The sequence below is a fragment of the Rhineura floridana genome, chromosome 9 (genome assembly GCF_030035675.1).
Source record: "Rhineura floridana isolate rRhiFlo1 chromosome 9, rRhiFlo1.hap2, whole genome shotgun sequence".
In the NCBI taxonomy this organism is placed as follows: domain Eukaryota; kingdom Metazoa; phylum Chordata; class Lepidosauria; order Squamata; family Rhineuridae; genus Rhineura; species Rhineura floridana.
Genome location: NC_084488.1, coordinates 62385824 through 62402769, shown reverse-complemented (window position 1 = coordinate 62402769; position 16946 = coordinate 62385824). Strand labels below are relative to the sequence as shown.

At 40.1% G+C, this 16946-nt stretch overlaps 1 protein-coding gene across 2 annotated transcripts in view; it reads right to left on the bottom strand.

The window, feature by feature from the left end:
* FBXW7 (F-box and WD repeat domain containing 7) overlaps positions 1-16946 on the bottom strand; it is a 208945-nt gene that overhangs the window by 7866 nt on the left and 184133 nt on the right. For both annotated transcript variants that reach the window (XM_061584622.1, XM_061584623.1), the window contains 5 exons: positions 11385-11508; positions 8808-8944; positions 7230-7343; positions 5224-5405; positions 374-599 (listed from right to left, as the gene is read on the bottom strand). In XM_061584622.1, coding sequence (XP_061440606.1) covers positions 374-599; positions 5224-5405; positions 7230-7343; positions 8808-8944; positions 11385-11508 — 783 coding nt within the window. The remainder of the gene's footprint in view (positions 1-373; positions 600-5223; positions 5406-7229; positions 7344-8807; positions 8945-11384; positions 11509-16946) is intronic.

Below are 16946 nucleotides of genomic sequence, written 5' to 3'. Positions count from 1 at the left end.
GTTTTGGATAATTTTGGACTATGGATTTTATGATTGCAAATCACTTTGCACACCCATCTGGGCAGAAAGGCAAGGGTTAAATTAATTAAACACAGGATAAATGTGGACAAAATTGACCTTTCCTAATAGGAAAACTAAGATAGCTAGCATAAGTTGCTCTCTCAGAATTGAAGGAACACATTGCCATGTTCTCTTTCTTTAAAGCTTATAAAGTAATTAAAAAGACCAGTGGAACAAACAAAGGAAGAGAAAAGGATCCATGAAATGTGGTTCCCTTTTATTATTTTCTGCCTGCTCAGCAAATATTCTGTTAGACATCCATAACTCCCAGTGAAATACTGAAGACTACTAGCGTTAGATGCAATAAGCTTACCTGTAATGAATAGACTCTATTAGTATGCCCCTGCAAGGTGTGTAGACAGGTTTCAGTTTCTGGATCCCATACTTTGACCATGAAATCGTATGCTCCACTAACAACCCTCCTGCCATCATATTGTACACACCGGACTGCAGCTACATGACCCATCAGAACATGTAAACACTGGCCTGTCTCTATGTCCCAAACTCTCAGGGTAGCATCTCGAGACCCACTGACAACTCTAGGAGGGGGGAAAAAAAAGAAAAACAAACGCTGCATTTAGTTTTATGCGGTCATTTTAACTATACTTAGTTCAGACTGCTATCTAAGTAAGTTCTATGTATAAATGTGATTAATTAAATCATTCATATTGACAGATATGGTGGCTACAACCTTTATTTCCAAACTTCTGGCTCCAAATTTTAAGACTGAAGTAAGCTTGGTTTTCTAATGCTGCTCACCACATTCCATTTGACAACCCTGTCAACAGCAAGTTGTTGTTAGTAAGGTTTCAGATTCACATGCATACATTTACCCTCTAAGTATATTAGAAATGAAGTGGAACTGTTAATGTCTTCCCTTAAGCAGCATTACTATTACCTCACAAATGCAGGTCCCACCTTTAGATATGTGTTTCCTCTTTAATATTTTTGCTTAAGTGGTACAGAGTAATCAGCCTATGAAGATTACAGGTTCACTAACTACCCCAATTCAAAACTATTATAGGGCATAGGGCAGGGCACACTCTCTATTTGGGTTTTGCTCCAGATGGAGGAAGGGGTGGTCTGGAGATAGGGGAGTGGGTAGTTGTCACCTCATTGTCATGGTCAGACCACTTCCTAGTGAAGTTTGGACATATGGCTCTGATCCTCCCCCTGCAGGGGTAGTGGACAGATTAAATGGTCTACCCTTGGAGACTAATGGAATCCAGTGGATTCCTGAATGCCCTGGGGAGTTTCCAGTAGCTAGAGCAGGTGACCCTATTGAAGCCCTTGTCACGTTATGGAACAATGAGACATGTTGGGTTCTTGACATGGTTGCCCCTGAGCGCCCTCTCTGGCATTGTGGAGTTCAGTTTGCACCTTGGTACACCAGTGGAAAAAAATAATAAACCAGGACAGATGAAGACTAGGGCGCAAGTGGTGAAAGACATGCTATGAGGTTGTTCGGGCATGAGTAGAACAACATAGCCGTGCCTACTGTGAGGTGGTGAGGGCAGTGAAGAAGGCCCACTTCTTTGCCTCTATTGCATCCTCAAATATCCATCCAGTGGAGCTTTTTCATATTGTCCGGGGTCTGTTAACATCAACTCCAGGAAACAGAGTTTTAGACCACTGTGAATTGTTTGCAAGGCACTTCAAGGGTGAAGATGCTTGTCTCTGTAGCCATGTGGATGTCCCATCCACATATGCTGTTGACCCCAGTAACGTGTGCAGTGCAACGTCTGCTGCAACTTCTTGGGATCAGTTTCAGTTGATGCAGCCTGATAACATGGACAGGCTGCTTGCGATGATGTGGCCAGCAACATGTCCTCTCAACTTTTGCCCTTCTTGGCTTATTAAAGCTTGCTGAGGGGGGGTATGACCAAGTGGATCCAGGGTGTGGTCAACATGTCTTCACAGGAGGGAATGGTCCCAGCTGCCCTGAAAGAGGCAGTGGTCCAACCACTCCTGAAAAAGTCCACCATGGACCAATTAGTTTGTGATAACTACTGCCTGATTGCAAGGGGAGGTGTTTGAGAAGGTTGTGGTGCAGCAATTGCAAATACTCTCGGATGAAACAGATTATCGTGACCCATTCCAATCTGGGTTCAAGCCAGATTATGGAACTAAATCGGCCCTGGTCGCCCTGCTGAATCACCTTTATCAGGAGAAGGATGGAGCAGTGTGACCCTGTTATTCAAACTTGATCTCTCGGCAGGTTTTGATCATTGACCATGGTATCCTTCTGAGCCGACTTGGTGAGATAGGTATCAGAGTCACTGTTTTACAATGGTTCTGATCCTATTTCCAGGGTCATTCTCAGAGAATAGCATTAGGTGATTGTCTTTCATCCCCCTTGCAGCTGTGCTGTGGGTGCCGCAAGGTGCCATCTTGTCCCCCATTCTGTTTAACATCTGACTCACTCAAAAGCTCTGAAATACCATTATGCAAAAGTTATTAGATAACTGAAACCACCTTCTAGCCTACCTTGCCATTGAGGACATAGCATCATTTAACTTAGTGGTTTTAGAAACACACGCAGCATCTGGATGATTAGAAATTCAAAGGAATGGGGAGTGGGTTACTGATCATTGGTGACGACATGGGTGACAGGCATCAGAAGAATCAAACCAGGAGAGAGAACTATAAAATGAGTGGGGCTGCTCATACACTTGATTAGTTTGTGCTTTGTGTTTCTGTGTGTCTCAAAATAACTTACCCAGAGACTATCCCAAGTTAAGGACAAAGCTCACACTAAAGTTAAATAAAGCACTTTAGAATCAGAGGTGAATTTCAGTCAAGAATGCAGCCGTTGATTCATATGGCTCAGACTTCTTCAGCCACAGAGTCTATGTTAAATGTCAGAAATCAGCCTTGATCAAAGCTATACATGAGAAGTGAATGCTTCTGAATAAGTGAGGCTGCACGTTCCTTACCAGTGACTTCAGCCAGCTTTCAGGCATATCAAATTAGGAGAACAGCTTCTAGACTAGACCATCTTGAGAACCACTACCTTTAATGTACTTATTAAATGGGGGTTAGAAAAATTCATGGAGGATAAGGCTATCAATGGCTACTAGTCATGATTAGAGGTGGAATACCAGTTGCTGAGGAATGTGAGTGGGAAAGTGCTGCTGTGATCCTGTCCTGCTTGTAGCCTTTATATGGGCATCTGTTTGATTGCTTTGAGAACAGGATGCTGGATTAGATGGGCCTTTGGTCTTTTCCAACAGGGCTCTTCGCAGGCAACCCAAGTGTTTACTTGAGACAGCAAATATCTTAATGGTGCAGAATATAGTAACATGAAGCTGCCTAATACTAAGTAAAACCAGTGGTCCATCTACTCTAAACCTGCAGTGGCTCTCCATGGTCTCACTAATCTATGGGCGCTCCCCAATAAAAAAAGTGCACTCCAAGATCCTTTGCAACGTCACAGAGGCTATTGGGGGCATCTCTTGGATCATGTGGCACAGTTGCTTGGAATAGCAAAACATCTTGAAAAACATTTTGAAAAAATACTACCTAAGTCTTTAGCATTGGATAGTCTGCTATATAATCTCCTTCCTTGGAGGGTGGTGGAGTCTCCTTTGTTAAAGGTTTTTAAGGAGAGGCTGGATGGTCACGTTTTTGGGGTGCTGTGGTAGTAGATTTCCTGCATTAGCAAGAGGTTGGACTAGATGAGTTTCAAGGTCCTTTCCACGCTATGATTCTATGCATGCATTCTCAGTTGGAAGCATCTCTTGGTTTGCATTCTAAACTTTTCCATTCTGATTTTTGCAGTTCTGTGAAATGGTGAAGATGATTATTCGGGACCAGAGGAGCATTCTTGCTTCAGCATTCCTGGGACTGGTTTCTATACTCTGCTTGGGTCTGGCACCTTCCACCACACTGCCTACCATTATTATTCCATTCATTTTGTGGATGGCAGGTTAAGAACATAAGAAGAGCCTGCTGGCACCCCCAGAGTTTGTCAGCAGCTGTAAATAGTCTATATGAAGCCCTTGAGAGCAGTCATCAAGAGATTTGGGGCAAGGTGTCAGCAGTATGCTGATGATAATATCTGAATCAGGAGAGGCCAACCTGGACTGCTGCCTGTCCATCCTGGACCACCTGCCTGGTGGGCTGGATGAGGGCCAATAGGGTTGGTGGTCCCCGAGTTTGGATAACTGGTCAATTGCCTGCTTTGGATAGGGTCGTACTCCTTCTGAAAGAGGATGCTCCTGGATCCATCTTTGTCACTAGAGGCTCAGGTGACCACAGTGGCTAGGAGTGCTTTTATCAGCTTAGGCTGGTAAGACAGCTGCAGCCATTTCTGGACCAGGATAGCCTGACCACTCTTGTCCATGCACTGGTAGCCTCCAGGCTAGATTACTGTAGTGCACTCCATGTGGAGTTTGAGGTTGGTCTGGAAGCTGTAGCTGGTGCAAAATGTGGTGGCATAACTGCTCACTGGGGCAGGATATTGTCAAAGTGTTACCCCACTGCTGAAAGAATTGCACTGGCTGCCTATTAGCTGCTGGGCCAAATTCAAGGTTCTGGTTTTGGTGTACAAAGCCCTATACAGCTTGAAAGATACCTGAAAGATCATATTACCCCCTTATATACCCAGTCCATCACTGGCTCTGCTGGTGAGGGGCTCCTGCAGATACCATCTTATCAGGAGGTCTGTTCCACACAACACTGGAAGTGGATCTTTAGTGTTGTGGTACTTAACCTTTGGAATTCCCTCCCTTTAAATATTAGACAGGCACCATCTCTGTTATCTTTTCGATGCCTACTGAAGTTCTTCCTCTTTTAACAAGCCTTTTAAGTAGAGACCTCATCCTAGTCTGCGTCTGTTTTGGAATTGCTTTTTAAGATGTTTTTAAAGTTTGGTGTTTTAAAGATGTTTTACTTTTAAGATGGTTTAGGTGGTTTGTTCCTTGTTTGCCACCTTGGCTTCCCCTGGGAGGAAAGGCGTGGTAGAAATGTAATTAAATAACAACAACAACAAAAACAGCAACATACATTTTCTCAGCAAACTAAGTTTTGAAGCTTATATTTATATAAAACGTCTGTTTCAGAGAATGATTTGTTTGTTACAAATGAATCTTAATTAACTTGCTCTTATTTAAAGCACAGAAAAGTTGAAGAACTACCTATATTACAATTGTAGATAGTTACCTTTTTTCATGGAGATGCATACAACGCACAGTTGAGGTATGCCCATATAATGTATGTATACACTCTCCAGTCTCTGCATTCCACACTTTAAGGGTTCGGTCTGTAGATCCACTGATGATTACATTGTCCCTCATTTGTGATGACCAAACTCCACCTGTATGTCCAACAAGTGTTCTTAAACACTGAAAGCAAGCATTTGTCTTGGTTACCATTTAGCAAAGATGACAGGTAACAAAAGATAGATGATTTACCCAACTCTTCATATTATTTCACATAATGATACTCTATAAGCTGTTAAGAAGTTACTAAGCTGTCAAGTGATCATATCAGAATTCAAATATTACTCTTATAAAATGGAGAAACAAAAAGCAATGATGAAACGTAGTTATTGTTGTTTTATACAGAGAATTGAAAACTGTTTCTGAGCTTTAAAAAGAAAAAAAGAAAGAAAAAATAGGAGAAAGCTGCCCTCATACCCGCACTGAAAAAATATGTGTTTTAGCTGGAATATTCAATTTTACACAAAGCAACAGCTTTCCTGTCAGGGTTTTATTGAAAGGAAGCAGCAGATGCATACGTATAAATAATCACAATCAGCCCCAAATCTCCTCCACAGCTTTAAGTTTGACTGGCAACCCCACCTGCCAGGAATAACCATGGCAATAGTACTGAGGTTCCAAAATTGTCTGAAGTGCAGCTCCAAACATGGACCTTGGGGAGGGAAGCAGGGCGGACCTCATGTAGAGCTGCAGAGAAAGATCAGAGACCAACATCCTAATCCTAATCCTAGGCATGTTAACTCCCAGTAAGTATACCAGTAGTGTATGGTGAGGTGGGCATCGCCACTCACCTGACCTCCAGTCAGTTGCATAGCTGCTGCTTATAGGGAGGTAGAGGGGTGAGGGGGTGACAAGGTTGGCACAGTGTAAATGCACCAGCAGAGCAGTGCCACTCCACCACACTGCCTGCTACTGAAGTATACAGAGCAACACAGGCTGCAACCCTATGCACACTTATGTGGGAATTAGTCCCATGGAACACAGCAGGCATAAACTGGATTGTACTGAAGGGAAGGGACATGCTGGGAAATTATACATGAGACACAGAAATTGTAAACGTATATTGATACTCACTGGAATACATGTGACAAATAATTCCATTGTAAAATATCTGTCAAAAGACCACTATTATTACTAATATTTGAGCTGCGACTCTGCCAAAGCACTCAAGGTGACTTACAATACAACATAAAAAAATAAAACAACCAAAATCACATTCTCACAATCATAGATTAAAATAATAGTTAATATGAGGTAAGAATACTACATAAATATCCTGACATATAATAACCATGAGCTGGATCCATCCACGAAACTGCGAGCAGAAGAGAAATAATCACTATTGCTGTTCTGCACAGGAGTTCATGCAGTGCTGAGATAAATAATTTCTGTAGCACTTCTTAAAACACCCACAAGAAGTTGTGTAAGCTGTGGGAGGGTATATTTTGGTTTCACTTTTTTCAAGCAACACTCTACCATGAGGTGTAAAACTGCCCTTCTATGATCCAACCCATAATTTTACACTGTGATAATTGATTTGCTGGAGGCATACCCAGCCCAAATACTTTTAGATGCTTTTTTCTGATGAAGTCCAAGTAACAGAATTCAAGAATTACAACTAACCATTATTAGTTAACACTCAATAGCCCAGCTCAGACATTAATGGGGAACTCTGGTTTAAAATTAGTGCTTTTTTTAAATGGTACTCACCAGTATGTTAGCACCGATGGCACTTTTAACATGATATGAGTACCAGCACCTCATCTCCCCCACCCCCCAAAAAGCTGTGTTTAAAACAAACCATGATCTACCGGGGGGGGGGGGAGAAGGAAGTAGCCTGCAACTCCAATGCTCATTGTGGCTTCAGAAGCTGGAAATGTATGTCTGAGCCAGGTAAATACATTTAAGATAAATTTTATTAGGACACACTAAATATATTTGGCTTACCTTTCCTGTAACTGCTGACCAAACCTTTAATGTATTATCATCAGAGCCACTGACTATTCGGTTACCACAGAACTGTAGACAAGTGATCACATGATCATCATGACCTTTAAGCACCTGACAATATAGAAATATTTACATATAATTCATTACCACTCAAGAATAGAAATTACAGATTTTTAAATGGTAGATGCTGCTGTTTTCTATGCATAATGCTAGTTCATCAATAGGAACCAACTGGGAAGTGTTTTTCTTAATACCCCATTTTTATCTTGCTACAGAAGAATTTTATGACTTTTTGATTTACTCCAACCATGCAAATTGCCACTTGCTCACTTCCATGGACAAGTGGTGAACCACACCCTACCAGTATTATCCTACTACTGAAAAGGCTGAAAAAGTAATGCCTGAAGTAACCATTTACACATCAGAAGGCTTGATGGCATAGTTATTCCATTCGTACTGTCTGGTGATATTAAATGATACACTGTGGAAGGTTCGTTTCATGTTTGCAAAACAGTAAAGCAGCAGCTACAGCTTTTTTCCTCCTAAAACGTGCTTGCAGCAATCTTTTGTGGTCTGAAAACTATGAAAGGTGCTGTGTTTTTAATCTACCTTAGTTAAATATTCTCATGATTTGAATGACTTAGTATTTAATCTGTAAAGCATTAAAATAAAAATATATGTTTCACAAAACTATGACTAACCATAATACTATTAATATACAGTCACACCCAAGTTTGTTAACACATGCTGAATTGTAATAAGTCATTTTAATACCTTGGTACTTAATTTGACGGGGGGGGCAGGGAGAAGTTGTAGTTCTTTGTGCAATATGAAAGATGACACAGTAACTTCTAATCAGAATTAACAAATCAAATCTTAGATCTTGCATGTTAGAAGTCACTTCATTTATTTAGGTAACTAGAGAAATGCTTGCCATAATGATGCCGGGGCAAGATGGTAGGAGCCTGTGTATTGTCAGGATCCCCTTGGGGAGTGCAATGTGTCTCAGTGTGCAGAGCACTGCACCTCCTATGTGGCTCCTATCAAGTTACGGTTATGTCACTGAACAGTAGAAGGCACATTTTTTCCTATATGATTAAGGTGCCCCAAGTGTAGTGCTTTCCATTTCATATATGGCAGTGACTCGCTCAGTTTAAAGAAGGTGACGGTTTGAGGAGACTACTGGATCATAGTTTAAACCTGCATACTATATGGAGATAGGTGATGCCCTAGGAAGGTTTTACCTGCCTTTCAGATTATTTACTTATTCCTTGAGAATTGAGGCTCAATAATCATTACTTGGGTTTTATATATTTAAGCTGCCTACATTCTAAGAGTCAGCAAACAACCACCACCACCCACACCCTCAATGTTTTGATATACGAAAACATTTATGACAGTGACCAAATATAGTGGTGAAATGTAACAAATACTAAAACCTGAAGAGTTCAAATGTTTCTTTTTCAAGTTTAGGAGCTTTTAAATGTCAGAAACAATTTGGTTAGTATTAATAAAAGAATAAGACTTGATCCAACTTAATTCATTATATTTTATTCTTAGTTCAAAGATGGTTACCTTAGGAGATTTAAGTTCTCCTCGCCGCCAGTTAGTATCAATTCTGTGCTGTCTGATGTAAGCACTTTTCCATGGACTATGAATGAAACCTGGTTTCGTTACTTTTCTCCTCTTGATATGTAATGGTTCATCAATCCCTATATTAAAACCAAGAATCAGGAACAGACACAAATGTCAGTTTCCTTTCTCTCTCACCCTTCCTTCCAAGAGCATAAAGCTACTAGCAACTTTGCTACATTATCATATTATTTCTCACCTGATATCACAGTCAGCATGGCCAATGGGCAGGGGTGAGGGGAATTGCCATCCAAAACATCTGGCAGGCATCAGATTGGGGAAAACTGCTTTAGCCTATATGCATTGCCCTTCAGTTTTTATCTGAAAGTCCTATACTGGAGTATCTACTCATATATCCCAACAAAGTTCAGTCTTTTATTTCTTCTTTAATATCTGCTGTCCCATTTCAATTCTCTTTTTCTTCAAGTAACATCAATCATATATGGCCTTATTTTAACGCTTTCCATAGTTCTCAGATTTGCTCTCAAGATCAATAATCTGTTATTTGCTGCTAATGCTTATATCTCTGCTGAGTTAACCCAGATTGTTGTATAGCATCTCATACTACTTCTCCCTTAATTCTTTCCCATCAGCACCTGGATTCAGAATTTTATCCCACTGACACCAACCTTTTAAAAAATATTTAAGTGCTTTTAATCACTGTTTCTGCCAAAGACTCTGTATATTTTTTCCCCATTCTTATTACAAGGAGAATCTTAGGTTCTGTGTTATCCTCCCTATCCTCTGGTGCATCTATTATTAGCTTGAAACTCTGGTTGCCAGTACATGTGGATCAACATCCATATCAGAAGGACTGTTTGTTCTCTAGTTATTTGATCTTCCAATTCTGACAAGATCATAACATAAGTACAACAGTCATTTTCTGTACAGAAAAAGCTGTTCCAACTTCATCACACTTTAACAAAACAGTCAGGTTCCAAGCCCTCAAATCTGGAGAGTCTGTCTTAAACATACATTTGTTCCAGAAAAACAAGCAAGAACATATTTCCAAATATTGCCTTTATGTATTTTAACAAAAGTGTATGGTAGATAGGCACTGAATTTAATTAACATTGGCTCTTTGATTGCTTAGGCACTTTTGAAAATTCTCACTTAACCAGATTATGCAACTGATATGAAGCCAGTAAAATCAACCACTCCTTGCTTTCATTTTCTGAGAGCATAAAAAACTGATAGACATTTTTCTTGCACATGAGTAGGCTTCACCTTCTGAGTTTTTTGTACCCTCTATTTCTATTGGACTTTATAAAAGTTAGGAAGCAAAATGGTTTAGTTAGTGAATATAGCCTGCAACTGACACAGACACCGGCCTGTCCTCCATTATATAGCTCTCGTATTGATGTTACTAGCCTCTAAAATACCACTTACTTGCACCTTTACCCATCACGCACTATTTCCTATTGCTCTCATTGCAAGTTATTTTGCCTTTCACTTCAAAAATAATAAAGATTTATAGCATCCCAGAACTTTAAGGTGGTTTCTTGCTATCTATTCTCTAACTGTAAGGACAGCTATCATACTAAGACTATAAATTATTTCCATTATTGTCCACAATATTAGGCTTCTACAATCTCTTCAAGCCAATATTTCCGGAATGTGTACATCACACAAGGGGTGAATTCAACTAAGAATAGATCCACTAAAATTAAAGAACCTAAATTAGTTGTATCTATTATCTTCAGAAGGGTCTACTCTGAACAGGACTAGCACTGAATACCACCCATAATACAGGAATTCAGAAGTAGTGGTTTTAATAATTATGTGCTGATTACAAGGTTGCAACATTGTATTTCTACTCATGCAATGGGACTTCAGTTTTCTCTCCTCCCTCTTGCTGTCCCAATACTATAGATTTTATAGATGTTGAGGGTCCATGGGGGACTGTGGGAGGGTAAGAAGGTGGAGTTCCACTGCATGAGCGGAAGTCTGTTCTGTTCACGCACAGACAGCATTAGATACAACCCTAGATCAAGTGAACATATATAGGGATTTATATTGCTGGTGAAACTATACATAGCATATAGGTTAAGCATGATGCACAAAACACGTATACAGGAATACCCCGCATTAACGTACGCAATGGGTCCAAAGCGAGTGTGTAAATTGAAAATGTACTTAAAGTGAAGTGCTACCTTTTTTCACTTATCGATGCATATACTGCACTGCAATCGTCATATACGGGCATAACTGATGTAAATAATGCATTTATAACTAAAATAAACACAGTGGGCCTTATTTTAAGAAAACGTTTGTAGCTGGAAACTGATCGGGCAGTGGTGTCATGACGTTAAGTGTCCGTTCTTGTGAAGCGAGGGTACGTAAACAGGGGAATGGTGCTATGGTAAATATGTCCGTACTTGCTAGTGTCCATAAAGTGAAGATCCATATAGTGGGGTATTCCTGTATTTGGTTTAATTGCCTTTCCATAAACAATGAAAAACATTAGTTTTTTTGAGAGATCTACTTTTATTACTAAATTTACAATTTGCTGAGCCTTACCCTCCTCTCTGCACTTCTCTCTCCACAGAAGATTGTCTTCTGCCAGAATTCTCCAGTATCGGCACGTCTGTGCTGCCTGCAGCAGGTCCTTCGGTTCCAGGAATGAAAGCACATACAGAGCCAACTTGAAGAAGAAGAAGAAAAAGAAAAGTGGAGATTAAACTCATTGAGATTGTTGTACTTATATAAACAAGAATTAACATATGCCGCCCGACCAGATCAGCCACGCAAGGCCTTCTCTCAATCCCACCAACCAAAACAGCTAGGTTGGTGGGTACTAGGGAGGGGGCTTTTTCTGTGGTGGCCCCCACTCTCTGGAACTCCCTCCCATTTGATCTTCGACACGTCCCTTCCCTGGATGTATTCCGCAAGGTCCTAAAGACGTGGCTATTTCAACAGGCCTTTGAGATCCTTGGGATGGGTTAATCTCCATGATTTTGTCATCTATTATATGCTGCAAATGTAAATATTTTATAAATGTATTGATGACTGTCCAGTATTTTATTTATTGAGACTAATGTGACTGCATTTGATATTATTGTATTTTATCTCATTTTAATGTACGTCGCCTAGAGTGGCTATCTGCCAGATAGGCGACACACAAATTAAATATTATTATTATTATTATTAACATATGCACAATGCATATATTAGTAGGACAGATTGTTGAAATTAGAGAATCCAAGACATAGGCACACTCTATTAAGACATGCCAGTGGATCATAAATACCACACAAATACTGGACATAATTAATAATTTAGTTTTAACAATGGCTTTGGATAAGAACATTTTCTGAGGAAGGAAAGTAAATCCACAACTACACAGTATTTTTAAAAAAATGTGTGCCAAAGGTGCATTAGTGGGAAGAGGAAAATACACTGTTTTTTAAGCTATCTTTCCAATGAAGCTAATGATGAAAGGTACTAAGAAATTAGTACATGGACCAGTTGCAGAAAGACAGACTAGGAAAGAGAGAGGACTTCAACAAAATGGAATGACAGGGAATGTTGTGGCTGCTTCAACAGAAGTGTATATAACATGCACAGAGAGATAAAGACGTTAGTAGTGTTACACCAGACTGCAACCTCAGAGGATCTCCCATGGGTTTTGAAGTTCAAAGCATCCTACCCTGGGGCGGGGGAAGACAATCTGATCAGTGAGGAAGGGTTTAACTTTTTCTCTTCCCCACACGTCTCTTCCACAGTAAATCACTGTTCTGAAACTATTTGCCTTTGAAAGAAAATGAATATGTGCCATATAGGCCAGTTGCCTGTTCTAGATGTGGTTGCACTCCATCTAAAGGAGCAGGTACTCATCTTGGGGGTACTCCTGGACACATCTTTATCATTAAAGGCTCAAGTGACTTCAGTGGCTAGGAGTGCCTTTTTCCAGCTTTGTCAAGTATGCCAGCTATGGCTGCATCTGGATCAGGATAACTTGGCCACTGTAGCTCATACACTGGTATGTGAGGCTACCCTTGGGTCTGGTGCAGAAGCTCCAGCTGGTGCAGAATGCAGCAGCTAGACTGCTGATAAGGGTGCATGGCTGACAGCATGTGACACGCCTGCTAAAACATCTGCATTGGCTACCCATATGCTACTGGGCCAGGTTCAAGGTTCTTATGTTGATATACAAAGCCCTGAATAGCTTATGGACCACCTGAGCTCTTATATCCCAGCCCAATCACTGAGATCACCAGGAGGCGTGCTGTTAGTTGTCACCTGTGTTACAGAGGCTCAATTGGCCTCAGCTATAAGTCAGGCATTAGTGACACTGGTTCCATACTGTGGAACACTTTTTCAGCAAAAATTTGGCAGGCATCCTTGCTTGTCACGCATCTCTTGAAAATGTTTCTGTGCTGACAGGCCTATACAGATATTTAAAATGAGGTGAGTAGCCAGCCATTTTAATGATTGTTTTGTATTTTTAAAAATGTTTTTATGTTGCTGTACACCGCTTGATGTTTTGCGAGAGAGTGGTACAGAAATATGTTTATGAATAAATAAAAGAAGTAGATATGGAGGGCGGCGGTATTATTTAATTCAGGAAACAATATGGTGGAAAGGGATTAAGCACTCCCCCCTCTAGAGCTTCCCTTGTAATTCTGTTTGGGGTGCCATCACACAGTTGCGTATAACTAACAAGAAAAACCAGGCAGATCCTATCACTCCTAATGTATTGCCTAGCTTGACTCTCAGAAAAACTACAACTAAATGTTCAGAACTAACACAGACAGAAAAGGTTGTAATAGACTAAACCAGAGAGAATCTAACACTGAAATAAAAATAAAATTGAGAAACTGACAAGATTGGCAGCAGAGAGCAGGAAAGGGGGGAATTACAGAAGAAGAGAAACGCAGGTATGCAAAGATGTAAGATGAAGTAGGATAGAAACATTTTACACTCAAGTGGAGAAAAAAAAAGAAAGGAAAATATTGCCCTAGTAGAACTTAGTGAACGATAACAAGGACATGTGCAACCTAGGAGACTACAAAGAGTCTGTATTTGTATGGGATCTAAAATAGCTTTTATATATGAAATTGTTTTATATACATTTTAACTGTGGATATTTTCACTGTTAAATAGGTTCAAGACATTTCATATGATGCAATTAATAAATTGAAATAAATAAATAAATAAATAATAAATAGGAGAATGGCTCGGAAAGAGTCCCGAGCCATTCACTACTCTCAGAACTGGCAATGGCAAGCTCATTTCTTAGCCAATCGTAATTCAACCCCTCCTCCCCATTTGACAGTCTGGGACTACTTGCATGCGTCTCAGATCCCTGTTTGTCAAACAGCAGCTTTGTGGGGCCAGGAGAAGCATTTGAGGTATAAATTACAACTGCAAAAATAGCTGGTAGAGAGAAGTCCACCCCTGCAGAGGAACCTCTTGGGCTTCCTTTCCATCCATGTTGTTTGCAAGTGCAGCTGCCAAAGTCAGCCAGAGACCTAAGGAGACTTGCAAGCCTCTCTAATCACTGTCTGCCACTGACAGCTTTGCATGGCCAAGTGAAGTTCTCCAAGCCAAGTGAAGCTGTAATTTGGTGGTTGAGGGTTAGCTGGGTATATGGGAGGTAAGCTGGGAATTCTTCATGAACTTGGGAGTCAGAAAAGAATTGGGATTTTTTTTGCAATAGTTTCCTCTTATTTGAGGTGAGTATTATGAGCCCCTGAAGCTTGAGCCTGGTGAGAACTCCCAAAGGGGTGGGGGGCATAACAGTGGTGCACACTTTCCAGGAAATGAAGAGTTTTCAGTTTAGAGAGTTAACAGAACAGACTCAAATGATTTTATTTAAAAATGGTAGAAAACCACAAGTAGTTAAGAGAGGATAAAGTGAAAATATTTACATATTCTCTCTAGCCCTGTCCCCAATAGGTGGAAACATAAAGGACAGTCAGTGATAAGAAAAAGAGTTGTATTCGGTTCAAGCCTGGTCATCACAAATAATTAACAATCCAAAACAGACTGATAAGTGTATGTGGGGAAAGAGCAATCTGAGAAAAAAAAGTTTCTAAAATATACTGAAGAAGTGTTGGAAATTATGCTGCCAAAGAAAAAATAAAGAAATAAAATATAGTTAACTCTTTTCTAGAGAATGGGGAAACTGAAGGAATTAGGGTAAGCCTGGATACATACAGTACAAATTGGATGCATATAGTAAAAGGGCAAGAAAAAGTGGCGATCATTACACAGTGAAACGGCCACTATCCCAATACTGGAATGTCCAAGAATGTTTATAAAATCTGTTAATGAGTGGCTAGACTCCTAGCAGGGGCACCCAAGGAGGAATGGTCAAAGCTGAGACACCAGACTAAGATGCATCCAAACTCAGAGGAAGGCAATGGTAAACCTCTTCTGAGTATCTCTTACCATGAAACCCTATGAACAGAGTATCCAAAATGCAACATGAGATAGTACTGGAAGGTGAGACCCCCAGGTCAGAAGGCACTCAACGAGCTACTGGGGAAGAACAAAGAATAAATACAGGTAGCGCTGTGACTAATGATGTAGCTGGGTCAAAGTTGAAAGGAAGCCCAGAGGCTGATGTGCACAGATGCGAAAGGAGAGTCCGGAGTTGTACGACGCACACAATAGGAACATGGAATGTGAGAAGCATGAACCAGGGAAAGTTAGAAATCGTCAAGCAAGAAATAGAATGTATCAGCATTACAATACTTGGTGTGAGTGAATTAAAATGAACAGGAATGGGACATTTTCAGTCAGGCAACTACAAAACATTTTATGCAGGAAATGAGAAATTAAGAAGAAATTGGGTTGCTTTAATAGAGAGAAATGATGTAGCAAAAACAATTAGGAGCTACAACGCAAGGTCTGAGCAAGTGATATCAATGAGATTAAATGGGAAACCTATTAACATAACCATCATCCAAGTCTATGCTCCAACGACAAATGCAGAAGAAGAGAAATTGGAGAGATTTTACGTAGAAGTACAGGAAGAAATTGATCACACACCAAAACAAGATGTGCTGATAATCATGGGGGACTGGAATGCAAAAGTAGGGAACAGAGAAGAACTAGGAATGGTGGGAAAATGGGGCTTGGGAGACAGCAATGAAGCAGGAGAAAGACTTAGTGAATTCTGTGAAGCCAATGATTTGTTTCTTGCAAACACACTTTTTGAGCAACTGAAAAGATGACTGTACACGTGGACATCACCAGATGGTCAATATAGGAATCAAATTGATTATATAATTGGTAGCAGAAGTTCCATACTTTCTGCAAAACCAAGACCAGGAACAGACTGAGGTACAGATCATAAACTGGTCGTATCGAAAATCAGAGTAAAGCTAAAGAACAACAACAAAGCAATAATGCCAACTATTAATTTAAATAACATCGCAGAAGAATAGAAAGATCAAATAAAGAACAAGTTTGAGGCTTTAAACTTAGTTGACAGAGAACTGAAGAACTATGGAGTGAAGTCAGAGACATTATCAGGGAAGAATGCAAAAAGACAATACCTCTAGTTAAAAAGAGAGAAAGACTGAAGAAACTCTTAAAATGGTTAAAGAGAGAAGGAAAGCAGCAAAAGGAGATAGAAACACAGTCAGAACCCTAAATGCAACTATACAGTGACTAGTACGTAGGGACAAAGAGAACTATTACAATAGCTATTGTATAGAAATAGAAGAGGACAACAAAAATAGAAGAACAAGAGCCCTGTTCCAAAAGATTAGAGAAATGAAAGGGAAATTTAAACCAAGAGTAGGGATGTTGAATAATCAACAGGGAAACACACTGACTGACAGAGATGAAATAAAAGGAAGATGGAAGCAATACACTGAAGAGCTCTATAAAAGAGATGACAGGATGACAGATTCATTCATGGAGGAACCGTATAATGAAGAACCAGACATTTTAAAATGTCAGGTGAAAGCTGCTCTTAAAATACTTGGAAGAAACAAAGCACCAGGAACAGATGGCATACCAATAGAGTTGCTACAAGCTTCTGAGACTGAATCTGTCCAAATTTTGACAAAAATCTGTCAAGAAATATGGACAACTAAACAATGGGCCACAGACTGGAAGTGTTCA